Consider the following 26,783-nt stretch of genomic DNA (forward strand, 5'->3'; position numbering starts at 1 on the left):
GAGCTCCTTCAGGCTGGACTCACCCAGAGTGGCTGCCTGGGAAGGTCAGTCAGTTGCCTTTGCCCTAACACACATACAAAAAAAAATGACAGGCCGCTGCGCCGCAAGCCGGGCGCTGCCGGTAGTTCCCGGCTGGAGGAGGGCGGCCGGGGGCGGGTCCCAGCGCCCAGCGCAGAGGGGCGGGCCCGAGGCGGGGCAGGCCGCGGCTGGTGCGCTGGCGACGCTGCAGTCGCCTCCAGCCCGCCGTGTCCAGCTCAGGCGGCAGTACATGGCCCCGACGGGAGGCGCGCCATCCGCACTCGGAGCCTGGCTCCCTGCCTGAGCGCCGCGGCTGCCTCGGCCCGCGCATCATCGCCGCTCCGGCTGCGATCCTGCGGCTATGACCGCGTAGCCTCCTCCTGGGCTGGGATTTGCTTGAAAGTCTTCTTCATGGAAGCGATGTCCCCCCAGCAGGAGACTCTAGGGGGGCAGCCGGGGCGCTCCTTCTCCCTGACAGGAATGTCTCGGATCGCAGGAGGCCCCGGCACCAAAAAGGTGAGGACACTGCGAGGGGCCCCACTCCTGTCGTTGCTGCCGCAGCAGCAGATCTGCTCACCGCGGGTGCCTGCTGCGCCGGCCACCGGGGCTCGGGGACCCGAACGCCGTGGGGATTTAACGCTAGAGGCTAGAGGCTCCACTGCCTTAGTTCTAGAACGTCCCCACCTTACTTGTCCTCACTCCCATGGTCACAGCAGTCTCCCAAATCACCCCAGTACCCTGTTCGGTCTAGAGTCGTAATCGCTCTAGGAACAGATCAGCAGCCCCCCTCATCTCCATCCGCCGCAGGGTCTGCAGGCGGCCCAGCTCCCCAGCTGGGCGTGGGGCCTCGTATTGGGGCATCGCCTTTCCTTGGTACCGCCGAGGGCTCAGCCCCTGATCTCCCCCGAGGTCCTCCAGGCGCTCACCGTCTCTTGACCGAGTCAGCCCCGAGGTCCCGAAGGGCGGAGGCGTCCAGCCACCCGCGTTGAAGAAGGCAGGCGGCGGAGCTGCGGGCCTAAGGAGCTCAGTCCTCTCACCTGGATGCGGCATCCGAGGGATTTGGGTTGAGTGGAAAGGGGTTTGAGGGGGGAGCGTTATTGTGCCCAGCGCTGGGCTCACAGAAAGACTCCGGGTCTCTGAGGTGGTGCTCAGACGTGTAGGTAAGCTAGGGATGCTAACGGTCGACAAAGCGAAGTCCTGGAGGTTTGGTTCGGCCTAGAACCGAGGTGGGTGGGGCCGGTGGGCTTTGGTCAGGGTCGAATGGACCGAGGCCAGGGGCCTTCACCCTACCCATGTCCCCTAGCCCTTGGGATTTGGTGGGGCTGGAGAGGAGTCTGGCTGTAGCTGTGGGCGTGGGGGCGCGTGCGTGTTCCCTCCCAGAGCGATAGGGAGGGATGCAGGCAACAACTTGTAGCATTTCGCTAGGATACATGCAGCCGCTGTGCCGCGTGCTGATTCCGATCCGGTAAGGTTTCTTTGGAACGGTTTCCTGAGCAAGTGCACGTGGCCGCCGACTGCCGGCCTCTACTGTTCTGTCAGAGGAATTGATTTGGGTGTTTATAGCCATTGGGTATTTCTGTTCTTGCTCCTCCCCTCCCCCCCAAGACTTTAAGATATTTGGCCATTTTTACTCTGTCTTGGTGGTTCCCTTCCAGTTTCTTTGGAACAAATTGGATTAGAGGGATCATCCAACTCTTTTGTAAAGAACTGTGTTAATGCATTGCATTTATATAATTAGAACCGTAACGGGTTGTGCAGGCTCCCAGATTGTCCTGATTTTATTACCTTTCACGACTCTTCCCTCCAGCATCCTGGGTTGGCTAGAGGTCAGTTGAAGACGTGAGATCTGTGTGGGGAGTACAGAAGTGTGTGTGAACTCCCAAGGACCTTGACCATGCCACAGAGCCATTTAGGAGTGAACTTGATGCATCAGCTGTAGTGTCTGCTGAGCTTTTGATGTGTTAGATTGTGGTTTGTCCTTGTTGCTTTTCCCCTTCAGAGATGCAGGGAGTGTGTGTGTGTGTGTGTGTGTGTGTGTGTGTGTGAATTTACCAGGTTAACACTACTTTTGGGAAGGTAAATGGTCAGAAATTGGCATAGATTTTAAAGCAATTTTTATCCTTGTAAACTTAAGGAATTGGAGGAAATCAAATATTTGTATTCCTGAACAGTTCTCTTCCTGTTTTAACTAAGTAATTAAGCTTAAGCATTACTGGTAAAAAGAGAAAGCATTGGAGTGGCTTGATCATTTATAAGATAGTACTTATTCAGTAAATGAAAGGTTGCTTTACATCTTAAGCCATTGTCCTTAAGATGCTATCCATTATAAACCATAATGGATTATTACGTTGCCAGTCTAGTCTTTTCCTTTTCCTTTTCTTTAAACGGAATAGATTTTGTCAGTATGGTCTCTCTACAGCTTTTTACTTCCTTTGGAATTGGGGTGAGGTTGAAGAAACATTTTATTTTGCTTTTAATATGTTTTCCAGAAAAGCACATCTCTGCTTATTTTAAAAAGTAGGCATATCTCTTTGATTTCAGACCTCCATATTAGCAACAGAAAGTAAAAATAAAATATTTCCAAAGTATAGTTCATAGAATCATCATCATTTATGCTCTTATAAATCAGTCTTCATGTATTCCAAATACTCACCAGATTCATCTTTTTTTGTTTTTTGTGTTTTATCTCGCCTTTTTGGTGTCTGGTAGTCTTAGTGAATCATGAGACATTTCTAAAAACAAAGGCCACTTATGTGGTTGTAATGTTAATTATTAAGGCTTGAGTCAATGTTCAAATTGCCAGGTACAATCAACATTTTAAAAAATAAAGTAGAAAATATTAGTACATTAGTAAGGGTAAAGGCTGTTTTGTATAACTCTTTCCCTCTGTTTCATATACGTATGTTTATTTTGGGTAGTGGTATAAAATGTGTTTTTTATTGAGTTGTCAAAAATTTTAAGGGCAGGTTTATTGGCCTGACCATTGTATGGAATAAGTTCACTTGGCTTTTAGTTCTAGCTCTATTACTATCTCAATGATCTTGAGAAAAATCACTTCACTTGTTTCAGTTTCTCATTTTTTAGACAGGAATCAAAGAGATAATGCTGGAGAAAAAGTATATAGTTTACAATTATATCTTGTACTCTGTGAAAATAAGGTGATTTTTAAATAACAGGAGTTTATAAAGAAAAATTTAATCTTTCAAGTTAGTCATCCTGAGAGTCTATTAACCCAGGGGTACTGTCATTGCCTACAATGTAGATCAGATTCCCAGAAACTGCTGTCACTGAGGCAGTTTTATATAGTGTGGTAGAATTTAGAGACTGATGACTTAAGGATGTGTGTGTGTGTGTGTGTGAATTTACCAGGTTAACACTACTTTTGGGCCAGTAAATGAATGGTCAGAAATTGGCATAGATTGTGTTGATACTAGTTTTCTGACCTAAGTAAGTTGCTTATCCTTTTTCGTTGACTATTTGTAAAGTTGAAATAACAATAATACCTGCCTCTTCAAGATTGTTGGGAAAATTAAATGGGCCAGTGGGTGAGTATTGGCATAAAATAAGCCCTCAGTAGATGATAACTCTTACTGTTTGTAATTTCCCACATATCTGTAATTCATACTACTGTGTCCAAGTTACTCAAGCCAAAAATCTAGGAATCATCTTCGACTCCTCTCATTTCCTCACTCTACAATAACCATCAGAAAGGCCAATCCAATATTACTTTGAAACATATCTTGATTTTGTCCATTTCATCTCCACTGCTGCCACTGTGGTCCAAGCCAAACCAGCACCATCTTTCACCTGTACCTTTGCAAAAACTCCCTAACTTGTCTTAACACCTTTCTTTTTCTTCCCTGATCCAATCTCCATTTAGCAGCACTGGAGTATAAATTCATCATGTTGCTCACCTGCTTCAAAACCTGTAGTGGCTTTTCATCATATTCAAAGTAAAATTCAGACTCCTCTTAGGCCTCTCTACTTCTCTTACCTCAGCTGAACTTTTGCCACCTTGTTGTATTCTCCAGCCACATGTTCCTTCTTTTTCAAACATCAAGTCATCAATTCATTTTTATTCCGAGGCCTTAGTTTTCCTATTCCCTCTGCTTCTGCCACAGGTATTTGCAGTACTGATTCTTTTATACTATTCAGATATTAGGTCCTCCCAGAGGCCTGTCCTAACTACCTAAGTGGAAGTTGCCCCTTAATAATCTCTATATTTTGTTTTATTTTCATCTTAGCATTGATTCTTGCCTGATATTTTCTTATTTATTTCCTGATTATATTATCTGAATCCCTCACCATGAGAATAGGGACCGTATCTGTATTGTTCAAGGCAGCCCCCCCCCGCCCCCCAGTTCCCAGGACAGTGCCACATTTTAGGTACTCAATATTAGTTGGGTTATGTACTGCAGTGAACAGGAAAGATACTGGTCCTTGTATTCACTTTATGATTTAGAGCAGGGTCAGCAGACTTTCTTAAAGGGTCAGGTAGTAAATAATTTAGGTTGATGAATGATAGGTCTCTGTTGCAGCTATCCACTCTGCCATTGTAGTGCTAAAGCAGCCAGAGATAATATGTAAATGAATTGGCATAGCTGTGTTCCAATAAAACTTTATTTAGAGAACAGGTGGTGGGTCCCTGGTGTATGGTTTGCCGACCCTTGGTCTAGAATGTCACTGTTGGCTAGAACTTTCTATGATGATGAAACTGCCCTTCATCTACAGTGCCTAATTTGATAGCTACTAGCTACATGTGGCTACTGAGCACTTGAAATGTGGCTGGTACAACTGAGGAACTAAAAATTTCTAATGGCTTCACTGAGTATAATTGACATACAATAAGTTTTACAAATTTAAAATATATAAATCAGTAAGTTTTAATGTATGTATACACCTGGGAAACCATTACCACAGTCAAGATACTGAACATATTTGTCATCCCCCCAAAGTTTCCTTATGTCCTTTTCTAATACTTTTGTTCCTGCTCCATTCCTAGGTAACTATAGATTAATTTGCACTCTCAAGAATTTTATATAAATGAAATCATCCTGTACATTCCTTTTTGCATTCTTTAATTCAATATAGTTACTTTGCAATTTATCTCTGTTTTTTGCATGTATCAGTAGTTCATTTCATTGCTGACCAGTATTTGATCATATGGATAAACTGCAGTTTGTTTATACATTCACCTGTTAATGAGTATTTGATTATTTCCAGGTTTTGACTATGCAAATAAAGCTTCTGTGAACATTTATATACAAGGCCTTGTATGGACTTATGCTCCCATTTCTTTTGGGTAAATTCTTAGGTGTTTAATGGCTGGGTCATATTTTAGGTGTATGTTTAATATAAGAAACTGTCAGATTATTTTCCAAAGTGGTTTTACATTTCCACTAGCAGTGTCTGAGTCCAGTTTCTCCACATCTTTACCAGCACTTATTATCTATCTTTTTTATTATAACCACCTAGAGAGTATAAAGTGGTATCTCACTGTGGTTTTGATTGACATTTCCCTTATAATTAATTATACTGAACATCTTATCACATGCTTTCTTGTAATCCATATGTTATGTTTAGTGAAGTGCCTGCTCAAATATTTTGCCCAATTTTAGTTGGATTGTTAATTTTCTTATTATTGAGTTTTAAGATTTATTTATATATTTTGGATTCAAAGTCTTTTATCAGATATGTGCATTTCAAATGCTCTCTCCCATTCTGTGGCTTGTCATTTTCTTAACAGTGTCTTTCAAAGAACAGTTCTTAATTTGTATGAAATTGAATTGATCATTTTTTAAATTTAGTTTTACTTCATTGTAATTGATTTGAATTTAAATTAAAATAGCCACATGTGTCTAGTGAGTACTGTATTGGACAGCACAAGTTGAGAGGAAGAGACAAGAACAATTTTAAAAGCCATAAACAATAATAACTGTTATTAAAGAAACAAACATGACACTGATTTAGACAAACATAGATATGAAGCTAGACCACTCTGGATTTAGGGTGTTCCGGGAAGGCCTCTTTTACATGCATTTATGGGTGACAAAGAGCATACTCTAAAAAGATTCCAAGAACTGGGAGCAATTGTTCAAAGCTTCTGAGCTAGAAAAGAGCACTATGTGTTTGAGGAGCTAGTTTGTAGATGCTATGTAAGAAGTCAGTCTCTTTATTTTACAGCCACATTTAACCTCAAGTGGAATTACCTAGTCGGTCCATCCAGATAACTTTACTATTTCCAAAAACCAAAGATTTTTCATCACTGAGACTCTTCAAATGAATACACAATAAATTTGTACATTAATTTTTTAAAATGTGGCTCTAAAATATAATAGCATCATCTAGATAATTTGTTCTGGATAAGAACTAAGGCTAATGCATCCTTGAGGATATACACATTTGAATAAAAAAAGTTTTTATGAAATGAAGTGGAAACACATTAGAATAATTTCAATTCGGGGTAATTTGTTTCATACTCAACCACAATGACCCTTTGGTTTCACATACTAATTGAAACTCTTTAAATAAGATGAGTACTATTGGGATAGTAGAGAAAGACACAGAAAGTAAGTCACAGCAAAGGATTTTAAAATAGCTCCAACATTTTAAAATGTGGCAGCTGCTGTTGTGTACACTTCATTCTGTCTTTTTTTGTCTACATTCTCTGGGTCCAAATCTGTTTATAGCAACTTATGCTAGAACACCCCTGAGAGCTGACTTTGGCCATGTGTGTGTCTTGTGCTGGGGTTTGAATGAAACATCTTGGTGAATAAGCTTCAGTTTTACTCTTAAATATTGAGGAAAATATTATGCCTGTAGTTAAACCAGCGTAAAGTGCATAAAATCAGGCACATAACATTGTTTTGGCTGAGAGGAGTCTGGAATTATCAAAAACTGAGTTAAATTGCTCAAAAATGACCTTTGTTATCACTGGTATGACCTAAGAACTTCTGACTGTACTATATTTCTTTGTCTGTAAAATGGGGGTGATAATCCATATCCTGTGTATCTCACAGGTTGTTTTTTATGGATCCAAAGAAGAAAGTATACAAAAACACTTTCAGAAAAAGTGCATCAGCTGTTAGTATCTTTTACTAGTAAAAGTAGGTATAAAGCAATAAAAAGTGGTATTTCTATGAATTTAATACAAGAACATTTACATACAGACGAGTGAATCCTGTCTTATTTAACTCAGGCTGCCATAACAATATCATAAACTGGGTGGCTTAAAACAACAGACATTTGTTCCTCAGTTCTGGAGGCTGTGAATTCCCATGATCTGGATGCCAGCTAATTCAGTGCCTGGTGACAGCCCCCTCTTCTTGGCTTGCAGTTACCATCTTTTTGCTGTATGTGTGGGGGGTGGGAAAAGAGAGCAAGGGAGCAAGAGGGAGAGAGAAGGAGGGGGAAGGGAGGGGAAGGGGAAGGAGAAGGGGAGGGGAAGGAGGATAGAGATGGAGCTAGATAACTCTGGTTTCTTTTTATACAGGCACTAATCTCATCATAGGGGCACCACTCTCATGACCTCATCTAAATCTAATCACTTCTCAAAGACCCCCATCTGCTAATATCATTGTATTGGTGGTTAGAAAATGAATTATATGAATTGAGAGGGGACACAAACATTCAGTCCCTAACACTTATCCTTCAAAGCAGTCACTCTTGAATGTCATAAATATTAAATATAAGGTAGCAACTTGAGCAAAAAGACTTTACTATTTGTAATTTATGCAATAGTAAAGGGAGTTTTTAAAACCTCTTTAAGTGTTTTATATGTAATACATATAAATTATATGAGGTGGGTATTATTAATTTACTCTTGTGGAAGAAGGAACTGAGCCCTGCCAAGAGTACATGTGGTAAGCAGCAGAGCTGGAATTTGAACCCAGGTCTTCCAACTCTATTTTTATTGCCAGCTAGACTATAGGTGTATTTGTTATTATTTGTAACATAAGATGTAGGAGAGAGTACATTTGAATTTTATATAACCAGCTGAGGAAAACTTGTATGTATTTCTTCTGAGAAGTAACTTTACTCTTTGGAGAACAGACTTTCTACCCTTTCCATTTACCATTGAATATTATATCCATTGTTGCCAATAAGTAAACGTATTCTTCAGGGTTCTCCAGAAAAACAAACTAATAGAAGTGTCCAGGAAAGCCAATGGTGTAATTCACCACCACTTTTTCCTGAGGACAAGAAAAGATGAGATAAGACATCCCAGCTCAACACTGAGGGGGTGGGCGGGGGAGGTTGGAGAGAGGGGAGAATTCCTCCTTCCTCCACTTTTTGTTCTAAAAAAACTGGTTCTTAAGGGATTGAATGATGCCTACTCACTTTGGTGAGGATAATCTCCTTTACTGAGTTTAGCTATTCAAATATGAATCTCATCCGAAGTAGCTTTACAGACATACCTGGAATTGTTAAATTAACTATCCCAGTCAGTACTGACTAACAGCAACAATGATACAATCATTGGTCTAATTACTTTGGAAAGTTCTGATTTTTATGCCTTGATATGTCATTTTCATATGTTTTATCGAAAGCCTTTCTGTTTCAGGAGCTCTTCAGCCAGGCTTGCTTCCCATGCTGGTATGTAAGTCTTGCTTTCTGTTGGAAAGCTTGGCATATTCTCCAAACTCATAAAATTATTCAAAGTTATGTAGGGGTGCACTGAATCCGATGCCTCAGATGATTCCATCATGGAAAATGATATGTGGGAAACCCAGCTGAAAACTTATCCATTCAGTGAACATTTCATATCATGAATCTTAAATACAGGAAGAAAACTTGCTTCCATAGATGTTTTTACTTAACATGTGAACACAATAGTGCACTTTAACATAGCAAAAGAAAAATTAATTTTTTGTAACTCTATTGTATGCTTTATAACATGCAAGTTAAAGACAGTTTTAATTTTACACATTTGTGTATAAAGTAATTATTAATTTTGAATATTTAGCATTCCAAGTTAAAGTAGAGAGTTATAACTATAGACTGAAAATTCACAGATACCTAAATAATGCAGTTGTTGCTTTTGGTTAAAGTAAAGATTGTTGTGAAGCAATTTTTCACTTCCTGTGATTTCAGCATCGTTCCAGGTTATGATTTGGTAAAAAGTCTGCCTTGCAAAAGGTGGAACATGTTCAGTAGATTGGAAGAAGTGAGGTAACTGATAATACCTGCAGAAAATGAAACCTCCAACTTTAATAATTTAGGTGTCTGATTCTTTCATAGTTCTCCTCCAGCTATCCAGAACTTAGTGGATGTTCTTATCAAAGTAAAGACATCTTGTGCCTTATAGTACCACATATAATTTAACAAAGATATGTGATTATAAAGTTTGCCTTCCTAGAAGCTGTATTTAAAAATATACTAGGTTTCAATTTAAAATGCCACCAAAACATGTTATATACTATATATATACCTAAATGTCAGAGAAGGAAAACTCTGATTCCAAAAAACCTCCGCTGCCTTGCGGCATACCTCTTCAGAGGAAAGGCTAAGGGAGTAAACCCCAACAGAAAATCCGGAGCCGGAGTCCCTAAGGCGGTTTGACGTTGTAGTCAACACCGTCAACACCGGCAACTCCTGCGGCGCACCTGAAGCCAAGCTGTATTGACTCCGTCTTTCCCTTGGACCCTTCAGCTGCGAAGAGAGGGGGGGTCTGCTGCATGGGCAACAGCAGACCCTCCATATCACCCTGCCCAGGCTCTGTAGTTTCAGCTTCACTGGAGAGGACACTCCAGCGTCATCGCAAGATGTCGATTCAACACGGGAGGAGACAGATACCGTGTCACTCCCGAGTCAGACTGCACAGCCATTCTCGGCGGTGCAGATAGACTCTTAAGAAGCTACACCATCGTCTCTCGAGATGGACGGCTGCCGACGACGACGATACCTAAATGTATATATATATACTCATATACATAGTGCTTTGAGGATAAATATGTATATATACACACACACACATTTAATTGTGATTTGATAGAGTCTCATGACTCAAACCCTCATATCTCCAGAGTATTTGGCAGAAACCTCTGCTATGGACTGAATGTGTCCCTGCAAACTCATATGTTGAAGCTCCAATCCCCAGTATGATAGTATTTGGAGGTCGGGGCATTTGGGAGATAATTAGGTTAGATGATGTCATGAGAACCAAACCCCATGATGGTTTTAATGCCCTTATCAGAGACCAAAGAGTTTGCTCTTTCTCTCTCTGTCCCCCATGTGAGGATAGAGCAAGAAAGCTGTTGTCTGCAAATGAGGAAAAGGGCCCTCACAAGAACCCAATCTGTGGGCACCTTGACCTTGGGCTTCCCAGTCTCAAAATTGTGAGAAATGTCTGTTGTTTAAAATAACACCCAGTCTATTATTTTGTTATGGTAGCCTGAGCTGACTACTCTAAAATAAACTTTCATTGAGTGAAAGGTTGGCTCTTCTGTTCTTTCTGTTGTTATCTCAAGTGTTCTAGATCACGGGACTATCCAGATTCTGATGCGTGGAGAAAGCCTGCAGGGTGAATGCTCAGTTTAGTAACGGCAACTGCAGCTGCTTTCTGAAGCAACCTAGGATAGAGATAATGTTTAGCTTTACTTACGGAACTTAGCCTCAGTGTGGGAGTCTGGAAAGGGAGCAGAGGCAACAGCTTTCTGTCAGCCCCCAATAATGGGGCATATAGGCAACACTGCCTGGTTTATTTTATAATTTTGTTTCAGTCTTATTTTCTTTATCTAGGACACTTTTAGATTAGAAACATCCAACCAACAGCAGAAATAGCCCTATCAGCACTGTATGTCAGTGCTGTGCTGAGCAGCTTTGACCTAATTTTGACAGACAGCTGTCACATGGCACAACTGAAAGGTAAAACCATTTTTGGATGTCTGGTCACTGGTGTGTGGACTCTGAAAATGGAATGTGCCCACATCAGCTCATATTTCAAAGATCTGAAGAGCTCAACTGTTCTGCAGCCTTTTTCTTTCCCTGTTTACCTGGGTCCTACTTTATACCTAAGACAGGTGTCTGTATTTTCTTTTATACCCCTATATTCACCCTCTTGAACCTCAGCTCCAACAGTAGCCATTACTAGGTTATTCTCTATCTGAATCTGGATAGACATGGGCCTGTTTTTGTATTCTTATTTGATATATTCTTTTAGCATTATGGTTTTTGGACTTGATCACCATACTGTTTGACTCTGTGGGAGGAAAGTGGGAAGTTGCCTTAAGGCAGTTTCCCAGCCATTGCAGATGTATCTGATACATTCAGCCTCTTAGCCTTCAGGCAGGTAGATAAGTACTGAGGCAACCAGAGCTTTTTTTGTTATTATTATAGTGTCATGGATGTACAAATAATATCACTTTGTATGGGGCATAATGTGAAAAATGTAGGGAAGCCATGCCCTGAAAGGGATCATGAGGGACTGAGCGTTGGTGAGTGACCTTGCCTACTGCAGGGGGCTGCTGACAGGGAATTGTGACTGCATGTTGAAACTGTTGCCTTTGCCGAAGAAGAAAGTCCAGCCAACGTGAAGGTCCATAGTGGTACTCCAGAAGACTGCATGGGTGGGGCAGAGGCAGAGAAAGAATAATGTATAAGGGGAGTTCTACTGTCCTCATGTGTATTTATGTACAGTACTTGTGTACTCTAAAGCATTACACCATCACGGTGCTTTCCACATCTATAACCTTAATTTGATCTTTGTCGTAGATTAGATAGTTATGTCATTTTACAAAGAGGACTCCGAGAAGTTAAGTGATAGAATCAGGGTCTAGAATTTAGGCCCAATGTCTGCTAGAAAACTTTTATTCCTTTACAGTAGTCTGTGTTGTGATGACATTTGTTTTAATTAAATTTCAAAGTGATTCTGGATGGGATGATCATGAGTAAATAGGAGATCGTACTCATCAGAGACCAAACTGACAATAGTGAGAAGCTTCAGCTCACCCAGTGGTCAAAACATTTTTGTGATAATAGGACCTTAGAAGCAGGGTGTAAGGTTAAGAATAATTTTCTTGTTACCTTGCAGAACCAGTGTCTTTGAGTTTTGTCTCCACAAATAAATGCTGCAGGCATCTAGGAAGATAAGACGAGGTACAGACTAGCCACAGAAGGATTAATAGGCAAGTTTGAATAAGCTAATTTGCAAATGTGATTAAATATTTTTTCTAGCCTTAAAACTTCAGAATATTTAAAAACTTCCATCAAAGACCTTATTTTAATTCTATGCTAATTTTAAATGTTTGAAAGCGACTTCAGCACATGTAACTTAAATTCAACTGCAGTGCTTGAACTTTTCCTCATAAAGTGACTGGAAAAATAACAAAGTATGAAAAATCACAGTGCACCTGACTTAAACCTTTCATCCTGCTCCTTTCTTTTGATAGGCTTTCTTTTCCTTTAATATAAACTAAGAATAACCATATTTAGATGTTTCAAAAACTACTGTATCTCTTGGTTGACATGAAGTTCAAACTCTAATGAGAGACTACATCAAGTTTTTTATGTGACAGTGTTATCTGGCTTGTAGAAAACAGAAGAAAAAAAAACTTTTTTTCTTAAGTTACCTGTTTACAACTGCAGTTTCCTACAGAGGCACACTCTCGGATACAGTCGGTGTTAATTCATTGACTTACCACACAGGCACTGAGAATTTACTCCATGGAAAGACTGAGCAGGGCACTGGAGGAATGGGGTAGGAATGGTCGCAAGTCACAATAGACAGCCAACCTTGTTCCTCACCTCTTCAAGGAATTCAAATGGGCAGCCACTCAGACATTTAGTACAGAAACATGTTGGACAAAAAGCAAATAAATAAATTCTATCCTTATGTATTATACTTCAGATGACTGTTATACAAATAAAGAAAATTATATCTTCTGCTTATGACCCAGTTTGCTGGAATGGAACCCAATGATTTAGGAATGTGATAGTTGGCATTTTTAATAGCTTTATTGAGATATAACTTGCTTACCATACAGTTCATTTACTCAAACTGTAAAATTCAATGGCTTTTAATATATTCACAGAATTGTGAATCCATCCCCATAGTCAATTTTAGAATAACCCCCAAAAGAATCACCACACCCCTTAGCCATCACATCCGAGTCCCCTCATCTCCCCAAGTCCCAGGCAAACACTAATCTACTTTAAGTTTCTATGGATTTGTTTATTCTGCATATTTTATATAAGTGGAATCATATAATATGTGGTCCTTTGAGATTGACTTCTTTTAATTAGCATATGTTTTCAAGAGTCATTCATGTTGTTGCACATATCAGTACTTTTATTGCCAAGTAATACTCCATTTTATGTATATACCACATTTTGTTTATTCATTAGTCAGTTAATGTACATTGGAATTGTCTCTATTTTTTTACTGTAAATTAATACTGCTGCTGTGAACATTCATGTTTTTGTGTGGACATGTTTTTATTTCTCTTGTATGTAGCTAGGAATTGCAGGATCATATAGTATCTATCTTTAGCCATTTGTAAAACTTCCAAACTGTTTTCCAAGCAATGGAACCATTTTACAGTTCCCACCAGCAGGATAAGTTTAGATTAGAAACATGATTGGGAGATGGGGGGTCCCATGTATTCACATCCTTGTCAACAATTGTTATTTAGCTGTCTTTTCTATTATAGTCATATTTTTTTTTAATTTTATTTTTTGGTTTTTCAATTACAGTTGTCCCATTTTACCCCATTGCTCCCCCCCACCCAGCCCACCCGTTCTTCAACAATCATATCCCTCCCTGTTGTCCATGTCCGTAAGTCATTTATACACATTCCTTGACTAAACCCTTCCCTTACTTATCCCCCTTCTCTCTCTTCCCCCTCCCCCTTATTGACTGTTATTCTGCTCCTTGTCCTGTTTAGTTCGTTTGTTTATGTTGTTCTTTGGTTTCCTGTATTAGGTGATATCATATGGTATTTTTCTTTCTTTGTCAGCTTATTTCACTAAGCATAATTCTCTTTAGTTTCATCCATGTTGTTGCAAATGGCAGGAGTTCCTTCTTTCTCTCTGCTGCACAGTATTCCATTGTGTAAATGTACCACAGTTTTTTGATCCACTCATCTACAGATGGGCACTTAAGCTGTTTCCAGCACTTAGCTATTGTAAACAGTACTGCTATGAACATAGGGGTGCATAAGTTCTTTTGAATTAGGGTTTTAGGATTTTTCAGTATAATCCAGGCAGTGAAACCGCTGGTTCAAAAGGCAGTTCCATTTTTAGTTTTTTGAGGTAATTCCATACTGTTTTCCATAGTGGCTGTTTTCCATAGTCTGCATTCCCACCAACAGTGCAGTAGGGTTCCTGTTTCTCCACATCCTCGCCAGCACTTGTTGTTCATTGATTTGTTGATGATGGCCATTCTGACTGGTGTAAAGTGGTATCTCATTGTGGTTTTTATTTGCATCTCTCTGATGGCTAGTGATGTTGAGCATTTTTTCATGTGTCTATGGACCTTCTGTATGTTCTCTTCAGAGAGTGTTTGTTCAGGTCCTGTCCCCATTTTTTAATTGGGTTGTCTGTTTTCTTGATGTTGAGTCATATAAGCTCTTTATATATATTGGAGATCAGTCCCCTGTCTGAGATATCATTGGCAAATATGTTTTCCCATATGGTTGGTTTCCTTTTCACCTTGCTGATGTTTCCTTTTGCTGAGCAGAAACTCTTTAGTTTGATGCAGTCCCATTTGTTTATTTTTTTCTTTATTTCTCTTGCCTTAGGAGATGTATCCATGAAAATATTGTTACGTGGGATATCTGAAATTTTCCTACCTATGTTTTCCTCTAGGAGTTTTATGGTGTCACAGCTTACATTTAAGTCTTTGATCCATCTTGTTTCATTTTTTTGCACGTCCCTGTCCAGTTCTCCCTGCACCATTTGTTGAAGAGGCTCTTCTCACTCCATTTTATGTTCCTTTCCCCTTTAGCAAGTATTAGTTGACTGTTTAGTCCTGGATTTATTTCTGGACTCTCTATTCTGTTCCATTGATCTATATGTCTGTTCTTATGCCAGTACCAGACTGTTTTGATCACAGTGGCTTTGTAGTATTGTTTGATGTCTGGTATCGTGATTCCTCCTGCTATGTTCTTCTGTCTCAAGATTGCTTTTGCTATTCGGGGTCTTTTTGGTTCCATATGAATTTTTAGAGTATTTGTTCTAGGTCTGTGAAATATGTCATTGGTATTTTAATAAGGATTGCATTGAATCTGTAAATTGCTTTGGGTAGTATGGCCATTTTGATGATGTTGATTCTTCCCATCCATGAACATGGTATTTGCTTCCATTTATTTGTATCTTCCTTAATTTCTTTCTTCAATGTTACGTAATTTTCCGAGTACAGGTCTTTTATCTCTTTGGTTAAGTTTATTCCTAGGTACTTTATTTTTCTTGTTGCTATAGTAAATGGTATTTTCTTTTTTGCCTCTGTCTCTGATATTTTATTGTTGGTGTACAGAAATGCCTTAGTTTTCTGTATATTTATTTTGTACCCTGCTATTTTCCCAAATTCACTTATTATATCGAGTATTCTTTTATTGGAATTAATAGGGTTTTCTATGTATACTATCATGTCATCTGCATATAATGATAGTTTTACTTTTTCTTTCCCAATTTGGATGCCTTTTATTTCTTTGTCTTGTCTGATTGCTGTGGCTAGGACTTACAACACTATGTTGAAAAGAAGTGGAGAGAGTGGACATCCTTGTCTTGTTCCTGATCTCAGCATGAATGCTTTCAGTTTTTGTCCACTGAGTATGATGTTGGCTTCAGGTTTCTCATATATAGCCTCAATTATGTTAAGGTATGCTCCCTCTATTCCCATTTTGCTTAGTGTTTTCATCATAAATGTGTGTTGACTTTATCAAATGTTTTTTCTGCATCTATTGATATGATTGTGTGATTTTTGTTTTTCATTTTGTTTAGGTGATGTATTACGTTTATTGATTTGTGAATATTAAACTGTCCTTGCATCCCTGGGATGAATCCCACTTGATCGTGGTGTATGATCTTTTTGATGTATTGCTGGTCCTATTTTCCAGTATTTTGTTGAGGATTTTAGCATCTATGTTCATCAGTGATATTGGCGTGTAGTTTTCTTTCTTTGTTGTGTCTTGACCTGGTTTTGAAATTAGGGTAATACTGGCTTCATAGAAAGCGTTTGTGAGTCTTCCCTCTTTTTGGATTTTTTGGAATAGTTTGAGGAGGATAGGAGTTAGTTCTTCCCTAAATGTGTTGTAAAATTCTCCTGTGAAGCCATCCGGTCCAGGGCTTTTGTGTGCCAGGAGATTTTTGATTACTGTTTCAATTTCCTTCTTTGTTATTGGTCTGTTGAGACTTTCTACTTCTTCTTGATTCAGTTTTGGAAGGTTGTATGTTTCTAGAAATTTGCCCATTTCTTCTAGGTTGTCAAATTTCTTGCCATACACTTGTTTGTAGTAATTCCTTACAATCCTTTGCATTTCTGTGGTATCAGTCGTGATTTCTCCTTTTTTGTTTCTGATTTTGTTTATTTGGGTCTTCTCTCTATTTTTCTTGATAAGCCTGGCTAAAGGCTTGTTGATTTTGTTTATTTTTTCAAAGAGCCAGCTCCTAGTTTTGTTGATCTTTTGAATTGTTTGTTTGGTCTCTATGTCATTTAATTCTGCTCTGATCTTGATGATTTCGTTCCTTCTTCTTGCCCTAGGCTTTGTTTGTTGTTGTTGTTCTAGTTCTTGTAGCTTTAGGGTTAGGTTTTTTATTTGAGATTCTTCTAGCCTTTTCAGATATGCCTGTATTGCTGTGAACTTCCCTCTTAGGACTGCTTTTGCTGTGTCCCATAGGTTTTGGGCTGTTGTGTGTTCATTGTCATTAGTGTCTAGAAATTTCTTGATTTCCTCTTTGATGTCATTGTTAACCCATTCATTATTTAATTGCATGTTATTCATTCTCCATGAGTTTGGGTGTCTTTGGTTTTTTTCTCTGAGGTTGATATTTAGTTTCAAGGCATTGTGGTCTGAAAAGATGCTTGATATGATTTCAATTTTCTTGAATTTGTTGAGGCTTATTTTGTGTCCTATCATGTGGTCTATCTTTGAAAATGTCCCATGTTCCTTTGAAAAGAATGTATATTTTGTTTCTTTGAGGTGAAAAGTTCTATATATATCAGTTAAGTCCATGTGGTTTAGTGTGTTGTTCAATGCCTGTGTATCCTTGGTGTTTCTTTGCTTCAGAGATCTGTCTATTGTTGATAATGGAGTTTTAAAGTCCGCTACTATGAGTGTGTTGCTCTTAATATCCTTCTTGTGGTCTTCTAGTATTTGCTTTATGTATTTGGGTGCTCCTATGTTGGGTGCATATATGTTTACCAGTGTTATATCTTCTTGATGGATTGTTCCCTTAAGTATTACGAAATGTCCTTCTTTGTCTCTATTTATTGCCCTTGCTTTGAAATCCGTTTTGTCTGATATGAGTACTGCTACCCCAGCTTTTTTTTCATGTCCGTTTGCTTGGCATACTTTTTTGTATCCCTTTACTTTCAGTCTGTGTAAATCTTTTGTTTTGAGGTGTGTTTCTTGTAGACAGCAAATATGTGGGTCCTGTTTTCTTATCCATTCTGTTACCCTATGTCTTTTAATTGGAGCATTTAATCCATTTACATTTAAGGTTATTATTGACATGTATTTATTCATTTCCCTTTGTACCTGTGTTCCGCATCTCTTTTTTTCTTCTTTTTCTTAAACATTCCCTTTAGCATCTCTTGCAATGGTGGTTTGGTGGAGATGTATTCTTTTAGTCTTCCTTTGCCTGGGAAACTTTTTATTTCACCTTCCAATATGAATGAGAGCCTTGCTGGGTAGGGTATTCTTGGTTGTAGGCCGTTGTTTTTCATTGCTTGAAATATTTTTGACTACTCCCTTCTGGCTTGTAATGTTTCCGTTGTGAAATTCGTTGATATCTTTATCAGAACTCCCTTGTAAGCTATTTGCTGTTTTTCTCTTTCTGCTTTTAGGATTCTGTCTTTGTCTTTGAATGTTGCCATTTTACTTATGATGTGACTTGAAGTGGGTTTTTTATTATAATCATCTTGATGAATGTATCCTGATGAGTATAAAGTGGTGCTTCATGTTTTTGATTTGCTAATAATGTTGAACATCTTTTCATGTGTTTATTGGCTATTGTATGTCTTTCTTAGAGAACTGTCCCTTTAGATCCTTTGCCCATTTAAAAATTGGCTTGTCTTTATTGAATTGTAACAGTTCTTTATATATTCTAGATACAGATCTCTTGTGAATGGCAGAAATTTTCTCCCATTTTGTGGGTTTTATTTTCTTAATAGTGTCCTTAGAAGCACAGAAGTTTTTTCTCTTGACAGTCATTTCTAATTTATTTTTTCTTTAGTTGCTTGTGCTTTTGGTGTCATATCTAAGAAACCATTACCTAATCCAAAATCAGAAATATTTCTGCTTGTGTTTTCTTCTAAAATTTTTATAGACTCTGTTCTTACCTTTAAATCTTTGAACCACTTTGAGTTAAGTTTTGTATGTGGTGTGTGATAGGAGTCCAGCTTCATTCTTTTGCATGTGGGTAACCAGTTGTCCTTGCACCATTTATTGGAAAGAAATTAAACTTATCATCAGACAGATGTTTATCATGTAGCTCAAAGTGGTAAATATCAACAGTGTCAAAAGATGTAGTTTGCATTGTGCAAACATGACTCTTACCATTCTGTTCCATTGCAAGTATTTACGTTTTGTTAATGATCACCTCCAGCAGAGCCCCCAAAGTTTGGTTGGTTTGTTTTCCTGTGTGTGTATTTGAGGACAGTGGTATAGATGTGGAGAATGAGTGGATTTTAAAGTTGACATAAAAACTTCACTTATTGGGTGTATAGTTTTTGCCAGGCATTGTACTGTGATTTGGGAATGAAAATTAGGCCTGCTGCAGATTAGAGTTCCAGTAGATGATTGTAGAAAGATGGGAGATAGTTTGGAAAGAAGATATAGTCCCTGCTTTCTAGAACAGTGCAGAAAAATAAACAATGTAATATGAAAGGCTATAACTGAAGCATAGTATGTAAAGCAAGCTAAGAATACAAGAAATTGAATATATAGTTAATCCAAATGATTAAAAGAGAGTTGAAGTGGAAAGCACCCAGCAGATTAGCTGGTGATGTTGCTAGAGTTCTGTGTTACTGAAATATTTTTTAAAAATTAATTATAGACATTTGTTTCTTATCTTTAATTATGACCTCTATTCATTTATTCTTTGGAAGAATAGGTTTTTTGCTTTCAATACAGAGGAGATAGCTTAAAAAATCAAAGATCTAATTCCTCTCTAGTATTCATCGTCTACTTTCCTAATAAATACCTCTTAGTAAAAGCACAGCAGTTTTTAAAATTCTATTGCTATTTATTTCCTTTTATAAGTTTTCCCAAGCTTCTCCTCATCCTTCCCATTTAGAGTGGAGGAATAAATAAAGGCTGTTTATGTTTGTTTTTTAGTTTATATAAAACTCTTGTTTAGTTTTTTGGGCTACATAAGACTAGATAAAGTGTATGATATAAAGAAAATTGTTCCCAAAAGATTAAAGCAATTGAATTTTTGCCTAATGTGTAGTTTATCAATTTAGAAAATAATATTGTCTTTTAAAAATATTCCGTTTCAGAATGACATTAAATATTTCTGAGGTCATCTGGATATGACCATTTTCTTATGGATATTCTGAAAAATCACACTGTGGGTTGTGATTTTTAAGCTAACACAGAAAATATACAGTTTTAAATCTACTTTCTGTTTCCTGTGAGGCAAAGAATCATAGTCTTTACTGTTACTGAACAACTGATAAATTTGTTGGTACTAATATAAGGATAGTCTCAACCTATCCCGACAAGTTTATACTCTTACACATTTGTAAAGTAATCAGTAGCCTTATTCTATTTCCATGCATTCTATTTCACACAGTGATTATAAACAGAAAGAAAATCCAAGTCTTTATTGCCTGAGAACAAATTCTTTGATGTGCAAATTTGTTTAAAAGTTACTACTGGCCCTTTATTTTGCTATACTTTTGAGCAGAAGAAAGAGATCTGGCCCTGGCTGCTGTGGCTCAGTTGGTCCGAACGTCTTCCTGTACCCCAAAAGGTTGTGGATTCAATTCCCGGTCAGGGCACATACCTGGGTTGCAGGTTTGATCCCCAGTTGGGGCATTTACAGGAGGCAACTGATGGCAAACAATTGATGTTTTCCTCTCACATCAATATCTGTCTGTCTCTCCATCTCTACCTCCCCACCCCATTCCTCTCTCTGTAAAAGCAATGAAAAATGTCCTTGGGTAAGGATAAAAAAAAAAGAGGGAGAGAGAGCTGTATGGGGACTGAACTGGGTGGAAGAGGACAAGGGGGAATATTGGGACAACTGTAACAGAACAACAATAAAATATTTTTTTAAAAGAGATCTGTGTATTTTGAATGAATTAATACCTAAATCTACTTATTAAGCCCTCATGTTGGCAACTTTTAAGACTTACTACTTAGCAGAGAAGTGAATCTTCTGAATTCTAAATGTGTAATGTAGGTAATGTTTATTTTCTTGGAAATCCAGGGTGAGCCTTCGGTGGACACTTAACATGAGAATATCAGAAATAGAAGGTACCTAAGAAACTATGTAGGTCAAAATTTCTTTTTCTAGATAAGGAAATGGAGGGCTAGAGAAGTAACTGGATTGCCTTGAGTTGCATATCTCATTAGTGGTAAAGTAAATTTCAGTACAAACAATAGGATCTCAAAAATAATATTCTGCCTGTAGTTTGATTGCACTTTCCTGAATATGAGTACACTAGATGAGGTAGATACACTCCATTCTGGCAATGTTATAACTAAGAAAACACAATCTTACTACTATGTATAAAAATGGTCCTCTATATTAGGTCTGCATGGGAAACCATTTTAAAAGCATCTTTACAGAAGAAAATATGTCACCCGTTTTTGATTATCATGTTTAACAGCCATCAACTCAGAAAGATTTCTTTATATCAGAAGGTTTAATATTTGGGTTTCATGAATCCTTAAGGAATTCATATTATGTGAGTTTCTGAGCCATCTGAAATTATGTCCATAATTTAGTTCATAGCTTTTGTAAATATCTCAAAGAGCCACTACCCAAGACCAAGTTGGATTCACAGTCTACAGTTTAGCAATTTCTTTTTGCCTTATCTTCCTTGGAAGATAACTTCCTATCCTCCATATTATAATTCTACTTTAACTTGGAGATTGTTAATGTTTCCAAATGAAGAATTTCAGATCAGTTTAACTTTTCCCATAGGTCCTTTTTTCCCTCCACATTTTAAGTCATTTTTATGACTGTCTTTTGAACCCTTTCCAAATTCTTTATAAATGTGAAAGCCAAGGAGCTCAGAATTAGAAATGATATGTTAATGAAGATCTAGTTTAGGAGCTTGGAACTGCTGATAGTGAGTGGTTTCATGCAGTTACGGGCAGCAGAAATAAGACTACTGAGATAGGTCCAGAAATGATCTCCCTCCCCCACTCCATTTCAAGGTAGGCTGGGCAGAACCTTAAGGTCCAGAGAGTCAGAAGGTTAAGGGACCAAGACAAGTTTAAAAGGATTGGGCATATTATTTCAAAGTTCAAAGCATAGTGAACAGATCCTGAATAAAGGAGTCAGAATAGTGAGCATGAAGCAAGCCCAGACCTGAAGGTGACACAGAATCCCAGATAAAATCTGCACATGAACCAACTGCCACCTTTCTAAGTAAAAATTGATGCAGTCTTCCATTATTGAGACTCTTCACTTGGGGAGGTACTTGTCTTCCCAATTTCCCTTCTCCTGTAACCTCCAAAGTCCCACTAGCCTTGAGGCGTTAGGTTCCTGAGAGTTATGTTCCCAAGAGGTGTGACTAATGGAAACAGTGGATGAGGTTTACAAGCTATAATATATGAAGAAGGCTATCAAAATCATTGGGGTTGGGAGGAATTACAGACAATTATAGAACTCTGATGAAACTATGGGTGGGTTTTCTCTCCAGAAGGAAGGCACCAAATACTCATACATATTGTACAAATAATTGTATACAATTTAATCTGCCCTGAAACTGATACATGGTTAATAACCTTTTGAGAAATGTGTTATTCTGCATTTCTTATCTGTTTTTTTGTCCTTTATTAATGTTTTATATAATTGTTTCATTTGCTATCTGAGCTATATGAAGGAGGTTTGGGCATGCATTCCACATGTGAGCCAAAAGATTAATGGGAAACTGCAACCCTCAGGCCATGGCACTGATGACACCAATACTTTGGAGGAGATCCTTGAGGGGCATGGTGAGTTGGGGGATAAGAACTGTGCCAAAGAAGTTCACCACCCCTCTCTCACTGGATGATTCTACCTCTTTCCTAAGCTAGGGTCTAGGTTTTATTTTAGCAACTGTGAAGCAGTTCCTATATGAATCGTCATGTGATGCTGATACTGAGCAGATTAGTCTTAGGTGGTTCTTCTTAGAGCAGCATCCAGTTCCCAAGCATGGCTGGCCTAGACCTGAGGCCGTGGGTGAGACCTCTGGCCAGGGAAGGGTGGTAGAGTAGAGCAAAAGGATGACTTTGGTAAGACATCCTGAACTTCACTCATGGCTCTTTGTGACTATTATTAATTTTACTCATCCATATTCACTGGCAGGCCCTCTTAGTCTATCTAGATTTATTAAATATATGATTGAATTTAGAAAGTAATTACATGGATAACTCAAGCTAAATAAAATCTCATTTACCACAAATTTAAGGTCCTCTGAAACAGAGTACTTGAATTATTCAGTTAATTCTATACTTATAGAATACCTAGAAAAAAGGGGAAAAGGTCCTTTTTATTTGTTTATTTTTAAGATTTTATTTATTTATTTTTAGAGGAAAGGGAGGGAGAAAGGGAGGGAGAAAGAGAGAGAGAAACATTGATGTGCAAGAGAAACATTGATCAGTTGTCTGTCACACACCCCATTCTGAGGACCTGGCCTACAGCCCAGGTATGTGTCCTGACTGGGAATTGAACCATTGACCTTTTAGTTTGCAGGATGATGCCCAACCCACTAAGCCACACCAGTCAGGGTGAAAGTCCTTTTTATAAAAATATTACAGTAAAAAAAAAAATATTTGGAAAAGGTATTTCCAAATCTGTGCATATTTAAAGGTCTATTAAATGAGTAAGAATCTATTCTCCATTTTGCTTTAACTGTTTTCTCCCCTCTTTACTTGATCTCTTCAAATCCTGTCTATTCTTGAAACCCATTTTGGGGCCTACCCTTCCTATAATACAGATAGTAGAACCTACTTTGATGACATTTTGGAGTAAAAATGAGATAATCCTGTTCTGCCTTTAGCATAGGGCCTAGCACATAATAAGCAATATGTATGTTAGCTGAAAAGGGTGGTAATGGTTATGATAAAGCTTTCTCCAAATACTCTGATCAGCATTTGACCTTATTCTCAGACCATAAAAAATAATTTACTTCTGTACCACTTGCTGACACTTAGTTTCCTAGTTTAGATGTTATCATTTTATCTCCATGATGAGATTGCAAACATCTTCATAGACAAAGAGAGGCAATATAAAACTTGCTGGATTTGATTGAAGATTGGCATTTACTTTCTTACAAGCTGCATGGTCTTTATTATGATTCTTTTCTCAACAGAAAATGAAAACACTAGCAGAAAGGAGGAGGAGTGCTCCATCTCTCATCCTGGATAAAGCCCTACAAAAACATCCTAATACCAAGTAAGTGAAAAATTTGTATCATACATTTTGTATGTGCTACATATTTTTTATGTGTGGGGTTATTTACTTCTTTTTTTTAACAGCACCAGAATTCTCTGTTTAATAATAGAAAATATGACTTCTGTTCTGAGGTTATTTAATAAGGTCTATTTATTTTGTGAATCACAGAGCATTTTAGAGTTGGCACATATGATCAGTTGCTTTAAAACTGATTTCAAAAGTGGATCCCACATCACATAGTACACAAAAATTAAAGGTCCACATACTGTTAAAGTTTATATAAAAAAATGATCAAAAATAGGAATACTAATATATGAGTTATTTTAACCACCGTACATATTTGGTCATACACAAGCCTTTGTCTAGTTCTTTATCAAAAGGTGATCCCTGTGCATGGTTATAAGGGAAATTTTTACTAATTTTAGATATGAAGAAAGATTAAGATTGTTAAAAAAGGGAATGTTGATTTCTTTTAGACATTATTAGTTAAATTAATTAGTGAATTTATTAGTGAAATTTGAAGTGAAAAAACAAACTAAATATCTATTGAAATGATCATTTTACCTATTGAGGCTGAACACTATTTCAATGACATTTTACAAAAATCTTTCATAATGTGTAGAAATTGAATGGATATTCAATCATTAACTTAGTCATTAATTTTTTTCTCCAAGATGTCTATTTACTTTTTAAGTTTTTTTATTGATTATGCTGTTACAGTTGTCCCATTTTTTTCCCTTTGCCCCCCCTTCCTTCCAGCAATCCATTACCCCTTAGTTCATTTTCATGGGCTCTGCATGTAAGTTCTTTAGCTTCACCATTTCCTATACTATTCTTTTTTTTTAAATAATTTATTTATTTGTTTATTTTATTTTTTTATATATTTAGAGAGAGGGGAAAGGAGAAAGAGAGGGAGAGAAACATCACTGTGTGGTTGCCTCTCACTCGCACCCCCAACTGGGGACCTGACATGCAACCTAGTCATGTGCCCTGACTGGGAATCAAACCATCTACACTTGGCTTGCAGGCCGACGCTCAATCCACTGAGCCACAGCAGCCAGGACTTTTATACTGTTCTTAACATCCCCCTGTTTTGTTCCTACCAATTATGCTTCTTGATCCCTGCACCATTCCCCCTTCTCCCCCTTTCACGTCCCCGCTGATACCTTCCAAATAATCCCCATACCTATGATTCTGTTCCTGTTCTGGTTACTTGCTTAGTTTGTTTTTGTTTTTTAGATTCAGTTTTTGATAGTTGTGAGTTTGTTGTCATTTTAGTGTTCATAGTTTTGATCTTTTTCTTAAATAAGTCCCTTTAACATTTCATATAATGAGGGCTTGGTGGTGATGAATTCCTTCAGCTTTACCTTGTCTGGGAAGCACTTTGTCTGCCCTTCCATTCTAAATGATAGCTTGGCTGGATAGAGTAATCTTGGGTGTAGGTCCTTGCTTTTCATCATGTGGAATACTTCTTACCAGTCTTGTATTGCCTGCGAAGTTTCTTTTGAGAAATCAGCTGACAATCTTATAGGCACCCCTTTGTAGGTAACTCTCTGCTTTTCTCTTGCTGCTTTTAAGATTCTCTCTTTATCTTGAACCTTTGACATTTTAATTATGATATGTCTTGGTTTGGTCCTCTCTGGGTCTAACTTGTTTGGGACTCTATATGCTTCCTGGACTTGTATGTTTTATTTCCTTCGCCAAATTAGGGAAGTTTACTTTCCTTATTTTTTCAAATAAGTTTTCCATTTCTTACTCTTCCTCTTCTCCTGGCACCCTTGTGATTTGGTTGTTGGTACGTTTAAAGTTGTCCCAGAGGTTCCTAAGCCTCTCCTCATTTTTTTTTTCAATTCCTATTTCTTCTTTCTGTTCTGGGTGAATGTTTATATCTTCCTTTTGTTCCAAATCGTTGATTTGAATCACAGCTTCCTTCCTATCACTGTTGGTTCCTGGTATATTTGTCTTTATTTCACTTTGTATAGCCTTCACTTCTTCCTTTATTTTGTGGCCTTACTCAATCATTTCTCCGAGCACCCTGATCACCAGTGTCTTGAACTTTGCATCTGAGAAGGTGGCTACCTAAATTTGTTCAGTTCTTTTTCTGGAGTTTTGTTCTGTTCTTTCATTTGGGCCATATTTTTTTGCCTCCTCAATTTGGCAGCCTCCCTGTGTTTGTTTCTGTGTATTAGGTAGACTTGCTTTGACTCTATATATTGGTAGTATGACCTAATATGATAAGTGCCTTTTGGGTCCAGTGGCACAGCCTCCCCTATCACTCAAGCTGGGTACTTGATGTGTGCCCTTAATGTAGGCTGAGTATATCCTTCTCTTGTAGTTGAGCCTTTGTTGCTGTTGACAGATCTATGGGAGGGATTTATCCAGGCCAGTCAGCTGCAAGAACTGGCTGTGAGCACTTATCCCCAACCTCTCTGCCTGCTGTGGAGAATCAGCTGTGCAGGGGCAGGGTGGTGGTGCTCCTGCTTGGTCTGTAGCTGTCCATAGGGTATGCTGACCCTGGAGTTTTCTGGGTGTTGCAGGCCAATGTCAGCCCCCATCTGTGTTTTGCCAAGGGCTCCCAGCCTGAGCTATAAATCAATCTGAAATGGCTGCTACTTGTGCTGGGCTTGGAGATTCCCAGGCAAAGCCAAGCTGTGAATCTAAGCTGACTGCTTGTAGTGCTGGGCCCGAGTCACTGAGGCCAGCTGTTGTTTGTTTGATAGTATTTTGGAAGTTGTGAAGCATGAGCCAAGATCAGCTATTCATATGAAAAATTGGCTTGTGGGCAGGCAGAGCGCAGGGTGGGGATGGGGGGGAGGGTTAGGAGGTGCGGGGTGGTGTCTGTAAATTAGGTGCGGCAGGGTCTCTGGGGATCTCCATGGCCAGTCAAATAGTGTTAGTCAGGTTGATGGAGTCTCAGATATGGCACCAGCTTGCCAGCTCTGTGGGGGGAGGGTTTAGAAAAGAGACAATGGCCTCTGCTTGCCTTGGTG

The 26,783-nt window shown here is 38.5% G+C and overlaps 1 protein-coding gene across 1 annotated transcript in view; it reads left to right on the forward strand.

Annotated features, from left to right (window-relative positions):
* The window catches only part of LOC150019797 (uncharacterized), a 35,214-nt gene that overhangs the window by 82 nt on the left and 8,349 nt on the right, over positions 1-26,783 (forward strand). The window contains exons 2-3 of the mRNA XM_090267373.1: positions 93-534; positions 23,711-23,793. Of these exons, the coding sequence (XP_090123499.1) occupies positions 93-534; positions 23,711-23,793 (525 nt within the window). The remainder of the gene's footprint in view (positions 1-92; positions 535-23,710; positions 23,794-26,783) is intronic.

Source organism: Furipterus horrens, unplaced genomic scaffold (genome assembly GCF_987537825.1).
Source record: "Furipterus horrens unplaced genomic scaffold, mFurHor1.1.pri manual_scaffold_2, whole genome shotgun sequence".
NCBI classification, from domain to species: domain Eukaryota; kingdom Metazoa; phylum Chordata; class Mammalia; order Chiroptera; family Furipteridae; genus Furipterus; species Furipterus horrens.